This window comes from Ursus maritimus, assembly GCF_017311325.1.
Source record: "Ursus maritimus isolate PB19 chromosome X unlocalized genomic scaffold, ASM1731132v1 scaffold_X1, whole genome shotgun sequence".
Lineage (NCBI taxonomy): Eukaryota > Metazoa > Chordata > Mammalia > Carnivora > Ursidae > Ursus > Ursus maritimus.
This window is the reverse complement of record NW_024423319.1, coordinates 4,378,182-4,397,586: the sequence shown is the minus strand read 5'-3', so window position 1 is coordinate 4,397,586 and position 19,405 is coordinate 4,378,182. Positions and strand designations below refer to the sequence as shown.

Below are 19,405 nucleotides of genomic sequence, written 5' to 3'. Positions count from 1 at the left end.
GCTGGGCACCCAGCAAGTACCACTTATGCCAGCAATAAGGCACCTTCTTGGATTGGTTAGAAGTTACGGGGAACTATATAAAACACAAACAGTAACTGAGTTTGGGAACAAGATGGGAAGCTTGCTCAAATCCGTGCCCTCCTTATTGGTGCTTCAAAGCTTAATTTCCTGGCCTTGTTACAAAGGACTGATCTTGCCAAGGTAACACAAGCAAAGTGGAATGGAAATTAGTCAGTTACAGGAGAAAGGCAGGAGCTGAGGGGAAGCTAAGCAACTGTTGTGTTTTACGTTCAGTGTAAGAAACTTTGCTATCCCTGGGAGGCAGTATGTTGAATAGAAAAATCACAGGCTTTGAAGTCCGATATACCAGTGTTCAAATTATGATTCAAATGTTTAAACTGTCAGAGCTACAGTTTCCTCATTTGTAAAACTGGGGTAATAATGCCTACCTTATATGATTATAGAGATTAGCTCAGATAATGTATGGGAAGATGCCTAGTAAACTACAGCAGATGGTTAGTACTCAGAAAACGTTCTTTTCCTCATCCTTAAAAATCATGAAGAATAAAATATTCAGCTGACCAATTTAGGGAGTCTGTCCTATCTGTAGATATTATGGCCTCCAGGATAAGGACAATTAGGCTCCAATCTGTGAATTCCTCAACCCCTGAATGTTTTTGAAAATGAGTGATGAGAGAGGACTCAATTTGAAAAAGACAAACTGTAAATCTAATACCTTAGCAGGATCAAGAGACGGCAGATACAAACAAGGCACTATTATCATACACTTGGGTTTAAGAGTAACTGCAATTATGGACACAGTATTTAATAAGCCACCAAGAGCAGAGATACAGCATGCTATGCAAAAGTCTAATGGCTCTTTGACGCAGGCTATGGCACAGATAAGGGAATGCGTTGGAGAGGAAACATTTAGATTTCATTCATGCACCCGATGTTGTCTCCTGGTAAACTTGCAAAGAAGCCAAATCCTGTTCAGCAATTTGATCAAAATAGCCAAAAGATATTAAGACCTTGTAGGACAGAATGTAGGTCAATTGGTCCCATTTATAATTACCATAAAGATCTTGTGAATTTGTTATAAAAACTGTAACATGACTAAGTTTTCTACTACTATTTTGGGTAGCTGACATTATGCATAGCACACCTGTTTCTGAGGACTACTCTCAAGAACATAAGGACACACAACCCTCTGTACGGGGGCATTCTGAGTGGTCTCACAAGAGTTAGAGGCACATTGCCCTGATCTACCAAACTCTCCTCCTTGTCTAATAAGCCCATCTCTGAGAGTTGGCCAGCCAGGGTTAGCCTTGGGATATCTTCTCCCTATGTGGAAAAGTATTTACTGATTCAAATGGAAAATGAACTCGTGACTTTGATTTCATTCACACATTGCTCAATCAATGGCCAAACTGAATAGAGACCAATGAAAATAGCAGGCACAACATATATTTCAAGGACACACATAGAACAAGAGGAAACATGGCGTTGATAGCTGGGCAACAAGAGCAACAATGGACCCAAGGGCAGACCACAACTCCTTAGCTGCCATTGGTCACTCACTTATTTTGTGACTCCTTCAGTACCTCCCATGCCATCCTTCAAACTGCTGGCTGGTCTGGAGTCTTCTCCTTTTAATTAACAAACCTTCATGTGTTATTTCTGCAGTCATATAAACTTGATAATGGTACCTACATGTGTCAACTGTTATTCATTCATCTGTCCATCTATCTGTCTAGCTACTCCACAAACATTTTTTGAGAGCTAGGTGCTAAAATTTCCCCAGCTTTGCCGGGATTTCTTTCAGAGCTATATAATGATGTATATATGAGGTTTGTTATTCTTGTCTGATTATAAAAATAATTTTTGTTCATTTCAGAAATTTTTGAAAATACAGAAAATCATAAAGGTACCCATAATTGTACCATTCATAGATGATCACTGTTATTCTCCATGTGTTTTCTTCACTTAACATTATATTGTGCATATTTTCCTATGTAATTAACTTTTCTTCAAAAACATGACTTGTGGGGCCCCTGGGTGGTGCAGTCGAGTAAGCATCCAACTCTTGGTTTCGGCGCAGGTCATGATCTCAGAGTCTTGAGATTGAGCCCCGTGTCGGGCTCTGAGCTCAGAGAGAAGTCTGCTGGAGTTTCTCTCTCTCTTTCCCTCTGCCCCTCCCTGTGCTCCCTCTCTCTAAAATAAATAAATTTTTTAAAAAACCATGACCAGTAATGATTGCATGTTATTTCAACATGAGTATATAATATTCTAACCATTTCCCTATAGTTGTACACTTGTTATTTCCAGTATCTCCCTGTTATAATACCACTATAAATACCTTTGTGTATAAATATTTGACACATCTGTTTAACTCCTTAGGATAAATTGTACAAAGAAGTATTACTAGGTCAAGAAGCATTAAACATATGTAAGAATTTTGGTTCATATTTTTGCTGGCATTTCTTAAAGTGTAATGTTTGCCTAGGATATTTGTTAAGAGAAGTCAAGAGCAAGCCATAAATGAATAGACCACACTGACATGAAGATCTCAAAGAAATAAAAGTACATGGCTTCCTGAAGGCATAAACCATACCAAGGGGTTAACTGGTTGATTTTTTTTTTTTTTTTTTTACAAAAAGAAGCCTACTGGTATGTCCTACTGCTAGAGTTAATCTGCAGATTTAGAAATCTGGACAAATAGGACACAGCAGTTTAAGAACACCTCTTACAACTGCATCATCAATACGGCGCTGTGTAATATCTAGGTATCAATTTCAGTGTGTTTTCACTCCTCAAATTATCTGAGTTAGTTGCTTTGTGCAACATCATAAAATGCTAAGTAGGCATGTGAATATGAAAACATAATCACATGGAGCCAGGAGACCGGTTGTGATGCACTTGAAGCCCTGAAGCCATAGTTTTGCTAAGTTGCTGAAAGGGAGAGATGTGTTCCACCTAATGGATCAGCTGTGCAAGGTAAAGTGCATGAGAGCTTAACATGCTACTACCCAGCCTTATGTTCACTGGATTTACAAGCTGTTGGGACCATGTTACAGCCACTGGGCTCAAAGAGCCCTCTCATGAGGAGTCCTAGAAACAACCAATGCAGCCGTTTAGGGTCTCAGAGTCTGTTTTAATGCACAAAGCAGTTCCTGGTTCTTTAAAATGCCTTCTACACAGTAGGGCAGGCAGGATCCATTTGCTCCAGCACACTGGAGGGGACTAAAGTCATGTAAGACCAAGAGCCTGAGGAGGTTCTCTTCATTTGTTTAGGTTTGTTTTTATTTGGTGCATGTTGCCCAACAATCCCATGATTGAATCATATTTCCTATTTACTATAATAAATCCGTATCAGTTCCAGTTCTCTCTCGGTTGTATTGACATTAAGACACTAAAAAGCTGATAAACATGCTGAGATAACAGTCGTTGGCCCAATAAAATGCCACACTGTCTTATAAAACTGTTCATTGTGCTTTTACCACTCACAATATTTTTGCAGATTTGCCCACTGAGCCACTCAACAAATACTAAAGCACTTTCTATAGAAAAGCAAACTGGTGTCATGTCATCTCAGAAGTGGCTTAAAAAGTAAAACAACTAGGGGAACCTGGGTGGCTCAGACAGTTGAGCATGTGACTCTTCATTTTGGCTCAGGTCATGAGATCAAGCCTCATGCTGGGCTCTGCGCTGGGTGTGGAGCCTGCTTGAGATTCTCTCCTTCTCCCACTGCCTTGCCGGAACGCTCCCTCTCTCTCAAAAAAAAAAAAAAAGTAAGAAAACGAAACCAAAAATTATAGCCAAATGGCTATGAGGTTATTTCAAGTGTGGAAAAGATTCATAATCCAAAATTCCAACTACCACTTTAAGATTACCAGGTCCCTTAGTAATATTTTTTTAAAGGTTTTATTTTTATTTATTTGAGAGAGACAGAGCGCACAAGTAGGGGGAGGGGCAGAGGGAGAGGGAGAAGCAGTGTCCCCGCTGAGCAGGGAGCCAGATGGGGGGGCTCAGTCCCAGGACCCTGGGATCATGACCTGAGCCAAACGCAAACGCTTAACCGACTGAGCCACCCAGGGGGCCTCTCCCTTAGTAATCTTAAACAATGATGCATTAAATTGCTTTTTCTTATTTGCTAAATAAATAGGAAAGACAAGGATGCATAAAGAGTGTTTATAGTGAGTTAGGCACAGCCCAAAATACAACTGAGTTCTGATGCTGAGAAAGTTATTAGAGAGAAAAACATCCTCTAGTGGAATCTCAGGAATTAATACGGAGTAGTTATTATGAGAAGTTACTATGAGAAACTGTTTTTTAAAAAACAGTTTTATTATTTTATGCAATATCCTGACTGGGCTGGGCTAGCAAAAATATCACCCCTTAAGTGATATGCTTTAGTAAATAGAAAATAAGTATTTATAATCAGGTTCTTAGTAGTTTAATCATTCTTCCCGTAAATCTGTTTATAAGCCTAACAACACACTTGTTCACATTGGAGGAGAGAGGGTGAGAAGTCTAGCCCCATGTCCAGATTACTCCATTTCAAACTAGTGGCATCTGTATCAATAATTCCAAGTTCTTCAATAAACAGTACAACATACAACAAAAACAATTTCCCGTGTGTATAGTGAACTGTGCTCACTTAGACTGGAGAAAGAAGGGGTGGGCTAGTGAGGAAGGAGGTTGTGGAGAAGAAAGGCCAACAGAGAAAACAGAGGGAAGAAGTAGAAAGTGAAGAATAAGAGGAAAATTATATATTTGCAGTTACAGGTCTCCAGGAAAATAATTTAAAGCCAGTGTTACAGTGAAGTGTCAAAGAGTGAACCACCACAACAACTATTGACGTTCTTTCTCCCAGGGTGCTATAAAGATAGGGGAATTAATGAAATCAATATTCTTTACTGCTCACCTGCCATAAACTTTAAGTGACCCTGGACAAGGCTGAGTCAGTACACCTCTAGCATAGTGATTATAAGCATGGGCTCATGAGCCAGACTGCCTGGGTTAGAATTCTGGGTCTGTCATTTCCTAGGAACAAGTATTCTACCTTTCTGTGCCTCAGTTTCTCATCTAAAGATAAGAATAGTATCTACCTCCTAGAGTGGTTGAAAGAATATAAACAGTTTTATAAACACAATACATTTAGAACAGTATCTGGCTATAATATAATAAAAGCCATATAAGTATTAGCTATTATTATCTGAGTTGCCCCATGCTGTAGCCTTTCAAAAGAAAGAAAAAAAACAGTGAAAGTTTTTTCATCTTATAGCCTACAGATTTTGATCATCATTTTATCCCTTCAAACCTGGGGTTTCCTGGACAGAAATGTCAGTTGTTTGATCTTCAGGTTGCTGGTAACACAATGGATTTTCTCATTCTAAAGGAAAATATCCATGTGATCCTCTGGAGTTAATATGAATCGATCTTTATTTTGTTACCAAACAGCTTCATGGAAATTCCTCCCTGGCCATCTTAATCAAGCTAAACCTCATGCTGGGTTTTTAAAAAGTGTTACTGAGATGTAATTGACATACCAGAAAGATCATCTGTTCAAAGCATACAATTCAATGTTTCTTAGTATATTTAGACTTGTGCAACCATCAACCATAACCTAATATTATACCATTTTCATCCCAAAATGAATCCTTATACCCATTAGTGGTCCTCCCCATTTTCCCCAGCCCTAGGCAACCACTAATTTACTTTCTATCTTTATGAATTTGTCTATTCTGACATTCTATTTATTTTTTAAAGAGGTAAATCAGCTTTTAAAATTAATTAATTTATATGATGATGATGATGATGATGATATGTTAGTCACCCCAATGAAGGGTATTAAGGAGGGCACGTATTGCATGGAGCACTGGGTGTTATACGCAAACAATGAATCATGGAACATTACATCAAAAACTAAGGATATACTGTATGGTGACTAATATAACAAAATAAAAAGGATTAAGAAAATAAAGTCTATTAAAATTAATTTCAAAAAGATAGTACTTTAGACATAGTTAAGAAAGCACTGTGGAGTGGCAGAATGAGACAGAGAAGAAATCCGAGAACTATGCACTAGTCTCAAATCTGCCACAATCAAGTTATGTGACTTAGGACAAACTGTCTTCATTTTTGTGGACCATATTTTATCTACCTGTACATAAAAAGGAGTAGATTTCAGTGGGTCTTAACCTCTTTTGGGTTGCTCCCCTCCAGGCTACCCTCCACAACAGGGTTATTTTCCTAAAAAATAAAAGCTGGTTATATTATTCCCCTATTTTAAACTTCCTTTGCCTACCCCCCCACTCCAGAATAAAAAAATTCAAACTCTTTCCTAGTGCATATAAAGATCCCTCATAATTTGACCCTTGTGGTCACACTATTCTTATTTCATTTCATTCCAGCCCACAGTTCTGTACAAGTGCTTCCCAAAGTGTAGTCTAAGGACCACCTGTATCAAGTACCTGTGATGAAAGCAAATGCCTTTGCCCCAAATAAGGTTAGGATCTCAGGCAATGGAATGTAAGAATCTACATTTTCACAAGATCTCCAGGAGATTCTGCCTCACACAGTATTTGAAAAACACTGCCCTACATTTTAGCCATACTGAACTTTCCCCTATTTCCCTGCCTGGAATGTCCTTCCCTGCCTTATCCATATGGTAACATCTGCTATTTACCTCAAATGTCATCTTTGCTATGAAGCCTTTGGCCAATCCCCTAGGTAACTGGCTGTTCCCTTCTCTGTGCTTCTAGCACTTTGTTCATCTTTCACGTAGTACTTAGTACCTACTATAATTATCTAATTACATGTCTCTTTCTCCTCCTATAATGTGAGCTTGAAAACTATCTCTTAACTTATTTTTTTATTCCCAGCATCTAGGACATAATATACACACAATAAATGTTTGTTGAACAAATCAATGAATAAAGATGAGCTAAACTACTCATTCCACAAATGTTTTTTAATTTTTTAAATGTAAATTTGATTAATTAGCATACGGTGCATTACCAGTTTCAGAGGTAGAGTTTGGCCATCCATCAGTCTTATATAATACCCAGTGCTCACATCACTCGCCCTCCCCAGTGCCCACCACCCGGCCACCCCATCCAGCAACCTTCCCCTCCCCTCCAATAACCCTCCCCTCCAGTAACCCTCAGTATGTTTCCTGTGATTTTTTTAAATTTTAACTTTTATTTAAATTCAGTTAGCCAACATATAGTACATCATTAGTTTCAGATGTAGTGTTCAATGATTCATCAGTTGCATGTAACACCCAGTGCTCATCATATCACATGCCCTCCTTAATGTCACACCACCCAATTACCCCATACCCCCACCCACCTCCCCTCCAGCAACCCTGTTTATTTCCTTTTTTCTATTATTAATATCCTCAGTTTATTTCCTATAGTTAAAGAGTCTCTTATGGTTTGTCTCCCTCTCTGATGACTTCCCACTCAGTTTTCCCTCCCCTACCCTATCATCCTCTGCACTGTTTCTTATATTCCACATATGAGTGTGTTTCCTATGATTAAAAGTCTCTTATGGTTTGTCTCCTTCTCTTATTTCATCTTATTTTTCCCTCCCTTCCACTATGATCCTCTGTTTTGTTTCTTAAATTATGCTACATGAGTGAGATCATATAATTGTCTTTCTCTGACTGATTTATTTCGCTTAGCATAATACCCAGTACCCTCTAGTTCCATCCACAAATATTTGAGTGCCTACAATGTGCTAGGCACTGTTCTAGGACAAAAAAGTAGCCAGAACTTTTTGCCTATAAGACAATTAGAACCCTGGACACAAGGTTCTATTCGAAGCCTCTTTTCACATTTTATCTGTAGAAACTTCCAAATGAGCCACTTCTTTGTTTATTCATGCTTAGTAAAGAATCGTTTACCAGATGTTTACAAGTAAGTAGCATTATGACAACGAGTGGCAGTGGGAAAACACAATGCACTTTGTCTATTCCCATAAATGTGCTTTCAGAGTTTAGACTCATTTTCATAGTAACCTTTATCACTTTCTGGAAAATGTAACTTAAATAACTGGCAAAGGAGAAAGTAGTAAATGAAAACAAAGCCAAAGTGATTCTGCCAATAAATACTTTAATGAGAACCGAGGTCTGAAACATACATAGCAGTAAATGCCCTGGCCTATGCCTTCTGATCTAGCCCAAGTCAGGGGCTAACCAACTACATTTAACCAACATTTGAAAAGAAGGCCATGTTGAATGTCATCCATCAGTATCCATCTTCATAGAAGATACCAATCTGGGGCCAGAGTCTCAATGTTAACACTTCCTCTCAGGGAAAAGTTAACATGGTAACACAAACACATGAACAATTTTGAACCATCCTATAGTTCTTCCATCAGGAGGCTCCCAGGAGACCAGTGGTTCAGTAAACACAACTTTGTCAAAATACATTAGAACACGGAAAAAGGGAAAAGAGTAGAAAGGTCAGCAGGGCTTGGCTCACATATAATTTAGTCCTTAGATTTGAAGCCTCTTGAGCTGCTCGTATGTAATAAAAAACTGAAGAGTAAGTCATGGAAGATTACTGGATTGATAGTGAAAACCTAACCAAGTTCTAAAATTGTGCATTGCATTCTCTTACATTGAGGTATTTAGTCTGTGCACTTCTGAGTTGCACTTGCTTAAGTATTTTTAAAAACAATACCTGGCAAGTCAAGCATGTGCTGAGTGTCCACCACGTCCCCATTATGATTTGGCATGTAGCAATAAAAACAGATTAAAACTAACATACTTATCGTCTTCAGGAGCAAACAGGCCACACACACACACACACACACACACACACCACCACACCCCAAAGAACATTAATGACAACATATAACACAATGCTAAGAGTAATTGCTACAGACTTTAGGTGATAGGATCAATCCCAAGGAGGGAGAAGAGATACTATCTCCCTCAACCTATAGTCTCCACAAAGGCAAGGAATTACTTTTCAACCCTGCAATACTCACCACTATACACACAAACTACACATAATATCCAATTCATCTCTCTGCAGAGAGGAGGCACTCAAACACAGCTAAAGAAAGGTGATTCACCCATGAGGAAAGAGCCCTACTTGGCCTGGATTCCTTTGCTCTGATAGCGTTTTCTACCTCATTATTTCCCCAGTTATTTTGTTCCTATAGTTAGGAGTAGGAAATATGGACCACCTCAGCATGTACTTTCCTTGGGCAAATCCCAACAGGGTTTCCAAAAACTTCATAACCCCTTCCAGATTTGGTTGTACTTGTTTTATTTTAAAGAAGAAATTTTGGTGTCTCTTTTCTGCTGCCTTTAGTTTGTACTACACTCCAGCTAGAAATCATTTCTCTACTTAGTTCCATCCTCAATGGTCACAATTAGAATGCTTGAGTTTCTCACATGCCTAAAGGTGTCGATAATCTATTTTTCCTTCCCACAGCCTAGAATTACCTGGGAGCTTGAAGCATCTGCTTTCATTCTCATATTCTAAAAGGATACAATGATGTTCCAGGGTCCAAGTCGAAGCCAGTTTGGCCAAAATCCTTTATAGAGTGCAAAAAATCCCTCATGTTTCCACATCTGAGGAACATAATAAAAATAGAGTGAATTCCTCTAACTATTTACATCTGACAATTATACTTTTATTTTAGTACTCCTCTTCTATGTCCCTCTCCAACAACTTACGGCTCCGTGAATGCTGTTTTTCTAAAGACAAACATTTTGAATTCATATGTTCTCTAAATCTACCTACTCATTCAACAAATATTTAAGCACCTTCCATATGCAAGGTGCTCTTTCTTGATGTTTACTATACTTTTCTCTGGTTTACTATTATTACTATTATAGTAATATTATTAGTAGTAATATTACTACTATTATAGTAAACCAGAGAAGTACCTGTGGTAGCCAGCCTCCAAGATGACCCCAATGAAAGCCACTGCCAGTTATTCATACCCTTGTGTAACCCCTCCCACAACACCCCAGGAGAGGGCTGTGTCACCAAGAGAATACAGCAATAGTCTGTCACCTCCATGTTGTAAAAGATGTTTTATATCTAAAAGGCTTCTGCTTCTTTTTCTCTCTTGAATTGTTCACAGTAGACAAAGCCAGCTGTCATTCATGAGGAGAGGCCCAACTGGTGAGAAAAGAAGGCTTCCTGCTAATAGCCACGTGAGTGATCTTTGAAGCAGATACCCCAGCTTCAGCCAAGCCCTCAGATGGCTGCAGCCCTAGCTTGACATCTGACCACAATCTCATGAGAGAATCTAAGCTGAAATCACTCAGCTAGGTTGCTTCTGAATTCCTGAACCATGAAACTGCGAAATAAATGTTTGCTGTTTTAAGGCACTGAGTTTTGGAGGGATCTGTTATACAGGAAGAGAGAACTTATACAGTCCCTGCCCTCATGGAGTGTATGCTCTAGCAGAGCTGACAAACAAATACATGGATTGATACATATTATATTCAGAAATGAAAAATGCTAGTAGGAAAATGGAAGTAGGGTAAGGGAATAGGGAGGTGGACAAGTCACTATCCTTCTGTTTCATCAGAAACATGGACTACCTCATGTAAATGCTTTCAGGATTACATGAGGAACAATGTGAATTGCTTGGAGTTTAGGTTTCCTGTTTTATACAGTGGGAGTCCTACACACACCCACTGAGTGGTTATCAAAATTAAATGACAAATTATGCATACCAAAGGTCATAAACTGGTGGCGTATGTTGAATTCAGCCGACAAAAACAGTTCCTATTTAGTGGACAGACTGTTTTAAAATATCTATTAAGTAACTCCTGTATGTAAGGCACTGGGTCATTGAAAATGTTATTCTGCCCTTCCACTGGTGAAGTAAAATCCACCACTATACTAAAAAATGGATATTATTTGGATAAGACAGTAATATGAGAATCCAAATTTATAAATATCCCCTATCCCATCCTTTAGATTAAGAATACTCGAGATCATTATCTTTACTAACCACTTTTTTGAGCCAACAGTAACAGAATAAGGGCACTTTTCATAGAAACAGAGTGGTAATATGCTTCCCCCAATGGATTACCAGCAAATGCTGAAGGTCTCAGACCAAAATGAATGTTGGAAAATTGTGAAATTCAGCCAAATTTTATAAAGCCCAGATGCAGATAACCTAGAATCAGACTGCTAAAATGCCAAGGGACTTTAGAGATACAATCCAATATAATAGAGTTAATTTATATATTTAATTATAAATAGTGTCGCTTTCCTGCCTGATGCTCTCCAATGGCTTCCCTGTGGATTTCATTCTAATTGCACATTTTCTTCGATGACCTGTAGGATCCTACATGATTCAGCCTCTGCCGGTCTCTCCAGTTTCATTTCCTGATACTCTCTCCTTCATTCACCATACTCAGCCACACTAGCCTCCTTTTTAACCCTTGAACATATCCAATTCATTCCCAACTCAGGGCCTTTGTATCTGTTCCCTCTTTATGAAACGTTTTTCTCTCAGATTTTCATGTGGCCACCTTCTCATCATTCAGACCTCTGCTCAAATGTCACCTCATCACAGCCTTTTCCTGGCTAGCCTAGCTAAAGTAGTTCCCTGCTATCATTACCAAGCCACTGTTTCATTTACTTTTACCTGAAATTATATTATTGTGTGTTTATTGTCTGTCTCCCTCAACTAGAATGTGGTCCCCAGGACAACAGGGACTATGTTTGTCTTGTTCACTATTATACCCCCAACACCTAACACGGTCTGCCACAAGAAAGTTCCCAATAAGCACCTAAATGAATATTTGTTGAGTAAATGAACATACAAACACAGTGAGGGTCTCTAACACTCCCATGAGCCATATGAATCTTTAAAAAGCTCCAAAACAGTGACCAACTCCTTCAGAACATTAGGACTGGAAGGCCCACTTTTTGGCTTCAGGCAGTTGTGTGAAAACAAACAAGAACTTCTGTAGATAACAGAGACAACAGGCTACTTTGTAAAGTTATGCATCCATTCAATAAATAATTTGCTGTGGATAAAGTGATTACAATGCACATAGCCCAGTCTTCACGGAACTTACAGTCTAGGGGGCAGACAGACATTAAAAGCAATTACAATAAAATGTAACAAGTGTAAATAAATGTGATATAATCATACAATGGAATATTATCCAGCCATAAAAAGGAAAAACACACTGATACACACTACAACATGAATGAGCCTTGAAACATTATGGTAAATGAAAGGAGCCAGTCAAAAAGGTCACATATCCTATGATTCCATTTATATGAGATATCCAGAATAGACAAATCTACAGAGACAGAAAGTAGATTAGTGGTATCTTAGGACTAAGAGGGAGGGAAAAGGGGGGTGATAACTAAAGGGTACAAAGTTTCTTTTTGAATTCATGAAAATGTTCTAAAATCAACTGTGGTCATACATATCTATGAATATACCAAAAGCAACTGTGTATAGGTAAATTTTATGATATGTAAATTAGTTCTCAAAAAAGATGTCTTAAAAATACAATAAATGTTGACAGAGCAAGTACAAGAAACTACATACACATAACCTAGTTCAACACTCAGGGAAGGCCTTTATGAAAACGTAATGAGATCTGAAGAATGAATAGGAGCTAGCCAAGTGAAAAGGATATTTAGGCTGGGGTGGCGGCATCTAACAAAACATGTGGCATAGATGAAAATTTGGGAATGAAAGAAAGTCTACCAGTAGAAATTGTACAGTCCATCTGGAATGTAGAATAAAGGTAGCAGCAATAAAGCTGTAGAAGGAAAAAGGAGCCAAATCATATAGAGACTTGGGTCAACAAGAGGCCATTCAAGGGTTTTAAGATAGAGGTGACAGGATAAGATTTGCTACTGTTTGTTTCTATGTCAGAGATGAATGCATAACTCCATTTACCAAGTGCTCTGGGACTCTTACCGATGAAAAAATAAAGCATGATGTGATTATATATAATGGCAATATAGAGCAGTCATTATAAAGAATTTTAACAGCAAGTAAGTGAATGAGTAAATATAAGTAAAGGTTACTGCCAATATGAAAATATGTTTCTGCCAATACAACACAACATGGTGGTTGTAAGAATAAGCTTTGGAATCAAACAGACTCTGGTTTAAGTCTCAGACCTGCCACTTATTAGGTGTGTAATCTTGGGTAAATATTTAGCCACTCTGACCTGAGTTCCCTTGTTTATAAAAATGGAAAACGTACCTACTCCATAGGGTTGCTGTGAATTAAGGATATACCACGGTGTGTGGCACATAATAAGCATTCACTAAATGCTACCTATTACTCTATTATTGTGCCTTCTATGTCCTCTTAACCGACCTTCTTGAAAGAGTATTTTACACTTGTCTACTTACCTTGATTCCTATATGTTTATCTGTCTCTATTAGAAGTGTCATGAAGGCTGAAACTTTTTTGTTCACCCAACTAGAACAGCACCTGGCACATAAGACTTAAACATTTTTGTATTCAATGAATAATTAAACACACTCCTCAATGCAATCTAGCTTTTGCAAACACCAATCCAGCAAGCCTCCTCTAGAACACATTAAATGCAATAGATATTTTGTAGTCCTTATACTGGATCTCTCTATTCCAGTTGGCATTAATTATTCATCTCTTCCTGAAACTCATTACTCCCTTGACTTCCATGACTCTTCTAAGTTTCCTCATATCTTTTGACTGTTATCTTTGATGTCTTTCTTAGGTTCCCCACCTGCGAAGCCCTTAGCAATTGGTATTCCCCAGAGTTATTTCCTTGGCCTTACCTTTCTCCCTACACCAACAATTGTCAAGTGTAAGGATAAGCATATCAGAAATATTAAGGAGGAGCAAAAAAAAAAAAAAAGAAAAGAAAGAAAAAAGAAATATTAAGGAGGGGCTTTTACCAAACTCTACTCCCCAGAGTCTGAGAATCACTTCCTCTGTAAATCAGTATTAATGGAAGGAGTTCATAATACTCTAGTGTGCTAGAAAGGCAAAAAAGTTGGGAACTCCTCTACCTTTTCTCCTTGGTCTTCCCCTCCACAGTTAGGTAACACCTGTACACTACTGATTCCCCAGGCTCCTATCTATACCCTCAAACTCTCCCCTGAGTTAAGACTAAGATATCCAAAGAGATTCACTGGGTATTCCTCATGCACTTCAAACTAAGCGTCCAAAACTGTACTGTCTCCCAAAAAACCTGCTCCTCTTCCTGTGATGCCTCTGTCAATAAGTATCACCACATGGCCAAAAAAAAAAAAAAAAAAAAAAAAACCAGTACGTCATCTCTGACACCTCCTTTCTCCCACACCTCTCCACACCCAATCAAATCCTGTTGACTTTATCAACTAAATTATTCTCAACTCTATCCCACCTTCTGTATCCCCACCACAATGCTCAAGTTCAGGCTTCGTCGCCTCTAACTTAGATTACTATAAAAGCCCTCTAATCAGATTCCCTATCTCTAAGTCAGTGTTTTTCAAAGTGTAGTACCCACATTAGCAGCATCAACATTGCCTGAGAACTGGTTAGAAATGCAAACTCTCAGGTCCTACTCCAGACCTACTGAATCAGAATCTGGTGATGGGGCCTCTGTTGAGGGGGCCCAGCCAGCCACCTGCATTTTAATAAGCCCTCCAGGTAATTAGGTTGCATGTTAATGTCTTAAGAACAACTGCTCCAGGCTTATCCCCTTAGATTAATGACTTTCAACCTTAGGTGAACACTGAAACCATCTGAGGAGTTTTAAAAATATTTTCAACCTGGGTCCTATCCCCAGAAGTTCTGAGTTCATTGGTCTAAAAGGTAGACACTGGAGCTGTGAAAGTTCCCCAGGTGATTCCAATTGTGCACCGAGGACTGAGAATCACTGTCTCAGATCCAGTCTCTACAAAGCCAGAGTGATCTAAAATACAAATCTGACTTGATTAAAATCTTTCAATAGCTACCCATCAAGTAAAAAGAAGAAAGCCCAAGCACCTCAGCATAGCATTCAATACCCTTTTTAACCTAATTAGCCCTTAGCCATCAACATGAGAAAAGCACTATAGTATAGAAGTTAAAAATGCTGGTTTAAAGCCAAATGGTCTGAGCTGAAATCCCACTAGCTGTGAAACCTTGGGCAGGTTAGAGCTTCAGGGTCTACCTCATGGGGTAATGATGAGGATTAAGTGAAGGAATATATGTAAGTCTCATTAGGACAGTTTCTGATACACAGTAAAGCATTCGATGGACGTGAGTTACAATTATTCAAGATGCCACCATCTACAGGGAGCCTATCCTAAACTTCCAAATTAGACTAAAATTCCCTCCCATAGGTCCCTGAGTTTATCACTTACCAAGCTTTGTTAGTTATCTGTTTGTACACCTACAGTATACTCTAATTTCTCTGTATCTACTAAAATGGTGCCTGGTAGATAATAAATCGTTGTTAAACTAAACTGAGAGCAGCAGAGAAACCACAGGGAAATGTTATATTTTATCCGCAAATTTGCTTTTTGTAGAAGAATGATCACCAGTGATTACATAATACATTTATGCTATTCAGCTTCCTACAAACGTAACAGCAGAAACTTTTCAAAGGCAAAGTGTGAACAATAGCACAATACTAAACTGAAATTGAGTACCAGATTTTCTACTACAGGGTCTCCGTCTTGTCTGAAGCAGGCAAATGTGGGATATGTTAAGTTTCTTCTATCAATAATTCTACATGGTGCTATCAATAAAAGTGTCCCACAGTCGCAAGCATTCAAGTTGGAATAATAATATTAAGGATCAATGTGTATTATATTGCCAAGGAGACAGCTTTTCTACCTGGGAGTTACTCCGAGACACTATTAAAAATATACATAATGATTCTTCCATCTTCAAAATGATACATAGCAACTAAGAATAAGGACTGAATGTCTGAGACATCAAAGAAAATTAAAAATGCAAACCAAGTCTACAGTGTGCATACCTTTAAAATACCATCCAAAGTACCCTTGTAGAGGTCCACATGTCCCACAATTGCCCTCTGGTTCATCATGCGAGTTCGAACCACATCCACTGGATTGGAAGCCAGAGCCCCAGCCAAGCCGCATGTAAAGCTGGAACTAAAGGTGAAAACTTTAAGATAGATGCCTCACTTCCAATCCTGACTAAAGAGAAATTAAGCCAAACATAAATGCATAAATGTACGAGTCAGACTCATCAGATAAAACCTGGCACTTGCCCTTTCATTACAATCTAAAGAAAAATATTTCCTAAAGAGACATCACTCAAAAGTTATCCCCACTGGGATGCCTGGCCGGCTCAGTCAGTAGAGTATGCAACTCTTGATCTCCAGGTTTTAAGTTTGAGCCCCATATTCACTTACAAAGAAAATCTTAAAAGAAAATCTTAAAAAAAAATACTTAGGGGCACCTGGGTGGCTCAATTGGTTGAGCTTCTGAGTCTTGGTTTCCACTCAGGTCATGATATCATGGGTTATGGAATCGAGCCCCTGGGGCTCCATGCACAGCAGGAAGTCTTCTTGGTGATTCTCTTCCTCTGTCCCTCCCCTCACTCACTCAATCTCTTTCTCTCTCTATAATGAACAGATAAATCTTTTTTTTTAAAGTTATCCCCTTCATTTTTTCATCCAAAACTCAGCCTTTTGGGGGGGGCAATTTGTAAGTCTAGCAAGATTCCTAAGCAGACTGTATCACACAGCATCTATTTGTCATATAAAGTTTTCATACCACAGCATCATATACCAAATGCATTTGAGCAGTAAAGTGTCATAAAAATTGTAAGATGAAGAGAATGTAGGAGGAGATTAGCAACAGTTTTCAGCCTGAAATTGTGGTTTTGCTTCAGAGGCCCTATAAATTTTCACTTTTTTCTGATTCTCATTGAGAAAAGTTTGCTTTCTAATCCAAAATTAACCAAAGCAAATAACAGATAAGTTTAGATATAGAGGCTGTATATGAACAAATGCAAAACCTATAGACACCTGATAAGCTGTTGTAACAGCTACCAAGTACCAAAGTACCCATAGCATCTGGGATCTCTGTACAAGTACTGGAGGCTTAAAGTTCTGGTGATAAAGTGGACTTCAGTGAAAGATGCTTTTTGTGCTCAAAATAATGGAAATATGGAATAAGTACAAACTATCACACTTACACAAAGTGAGTTAGAATTGTGTCTCCCATCACCCCTGACAATATTAAGTGCTTTTTTGTAATATCATAGACCGGTAGCTCTACGCCCACAACGATAGCAGCCCGCTGAGCAGTTGGGACGACACCCTGCAAAACATAAGTGATATTACACACCAAAGAAATACACAAGTAGTGACGTAAGTCTAAAAGTGAACAAAATAGGTTTGAAGTTACAAAGTGACATAAAAATCCAAGTCTGAAGTACAGAGGTCATCCTTTCAAATCAATGGCTAATGGTAGAACACTTATAAAATCCAATTCACTTATTGTACTAAAAATAGAATCATTGGACTTAGGAAAAACAGGCAGGCGATGGAATCACCATGAGACACAGGAAGATACATCTGGATCTCTACAAATGAACATCTCCAGCACTGAGTATTGAGGTATGAAGCGGGGACCCGTGAAACCATGCACAGATATCGGAAGATAAACAGAAGGGGGAGGAAGCCGCCGCGTTTGGGAGCCGGGAAGTGGTAGCCACCTGCACGGGGGAGCGGGCGGACTCATGGACCGGCACCCGCGAGAGAGAAGACTGAGACCGTGAGCTGGGGAACGCGTGTCACCAGACTGAAAAGGAGCTCCAGAGCTCCGGTGTGCTCACTGGAACCAGACTGACACTGGGAGCTCTGGAACGCGCGGGGACAGCTGGCGGCTGGTGCTGTTAGAAACACAAAGGACAGAGACGCGCCGGCCCTGGAAGTGAGGGCTGGGACGCTGGGTGTGGGGCGCACATCCCGGGACGCTGCAGGGTTGAGCAGCACCAACAGAAACAGAGTTAAGTGGCCAGAATATCAGTGGAGAACAGTCTGCGATCCCTCTGTTCTGAGACAGAGGCTGAGATTCGGCCACTGCTACTCTGACTCTCAGAAGAGGCACAGCAAACCGCCAGGGAAAGCCGCCAGAGAACAAAAGCCTGGAAATACCGGCTCACAGTGTACCCATCTCCATCCCCCCTCGCAGGGGACACGGAGACTCTACCCAAACAGGGTTGTCTGAGTATCAGCACAGCAGGCCCCTCCCCCAGGAGGCAGGCTGAAAAATCAAGAAGCCCACATCCCTAAGACCCTATAAAACAAGGGTGCACGGCCTGGGTCCCGGGCAATAATTTGGGCTCTGGACAACCCCGCAACCTCTCCTCATCAGAATGACAAGAAGGAGAAATCCCCCCCAGCAAAGAAAAGACAATGAGTCTGTGGCCTCTGCCACAGAACTAATGGATATGGATATAACCAAATTATCAGAAATGGAATTCAGAGTAACAACGGTAAGATGATGTGTAGACTTGAAAAAAGTATTAACGAAAATGTTAATGAGAATATAGAATCTCTAAGGGCGCGGAAATGAGAGCGAATCTGGCAGAAATTAAAAATTCTATGAGCCAAATGCAGTCAAAACTAGAGGCTCTGACGGCCAGGGTGAATGAGGCAGAAGAACGAATTGGCAAATTGGAGGATGGGTTAGTAGAAGACTGGGTTAGTAGAGAGAAAGGGTTGGGGGGGCATTTTTAAAGCTCTTTCAGAGAAAAGCTAAAATAGAATCTGGACGTAAAAAAATCCACACTCAAGAATGTAGGTTACGGGAGATTACTGACTCAATGAAACGTTCCAATGTCAGAATCATCGGCATCCCCGAGGGGGTGGAGAAAAACAGAGGACTAGAAGAGATATTTGAACAAATTGTAGCTGAAAACTTCAATAATCTAGCGAGGAAAACAAACATCCATGTCCAAGAGGCAGAGAGGACCCCTTCTGGAAGTTCAACCATGACAAACCTACACCACGTCATGTCACAGTGCATTTCGCAAATATTAGATCCAAAGATACAGTACTGAAAGTGGCCAGGGCAAAGAAATTTCTCACGTACCAAGGCAAACGTATCAGAATTACGTCAGACCTGTCTACACAGACCTGGAAAGAAAGAAAGGGTTGGGGGGCATTTTTAAAGCTCTTTCAGAGAAAAACATGCAGCCAAGGATCCTTTATCCAGCAAGGCTGTCATTCAGAATTGATGGAGAAATAAAAACCTTGCAGAATCAGCAGAAACTGAAGGAATTCATGACCACCAAACCAGCCCTACATGAGATTTTAAGGGGGGTTCTATAAAAGTAAAAAGGCCCCAAGAGTGATACAGAACAGAAAGTCACAATCTATAGAAACAAAGACTTTACTGGCAACATGGCATCATTAAAATCATATCTCTCAGTACTCAGTCTT

At 39.5% G+C, this 19,405-nt stretch overlaps 1 protein-coding gene and 1 pseudogene across 3 annotated transcripts in view; one reads left to right on the top strand and one right to left on the bottom strand.

Moving 5' to 3' along the window:
• Positions 1-8,103: 8,103 nt before the first annotated feature.
• SLC25A14 (solute carrier family 25 member 14) overlaps positions 8,104-19,405 on the bottom strand; it is a 58,942-nt gene continuing 47,640 nt past the window's right edge. For all 3 annotated transcript variants that reach the window (XM_008701634.2, XM_040627368.1, XM_040627364.1), the window contains 4 exons: positions 17,152-17,276; positions 15,965-16,100; positions 9,515-9,595; positions 8,104-8,548 (listed from right to left, as the gene is read on the bottom strand). In XM_008701634.2, the coding sequence (XP_008699856.2) occupies positions 8,507-8,548; positions 9,515-9,595; positions 15,965-16,100; positions 17,152-17,276 (384 nt within the window). In that variant the 3' untranslated portion in view covers positions 8,104-8,506. The remainder of the gene's footprint in view (positions 8,549-9,514; positions 9,596-15,964; positions 16,101-17,151; positions 17,277-19,405) is intronic.
• The window catches only part of LOC121104727, a 2,755-nt pseudogene continuing 765 nt past the window's right edge, over positions 17,416-19,405 (top strand).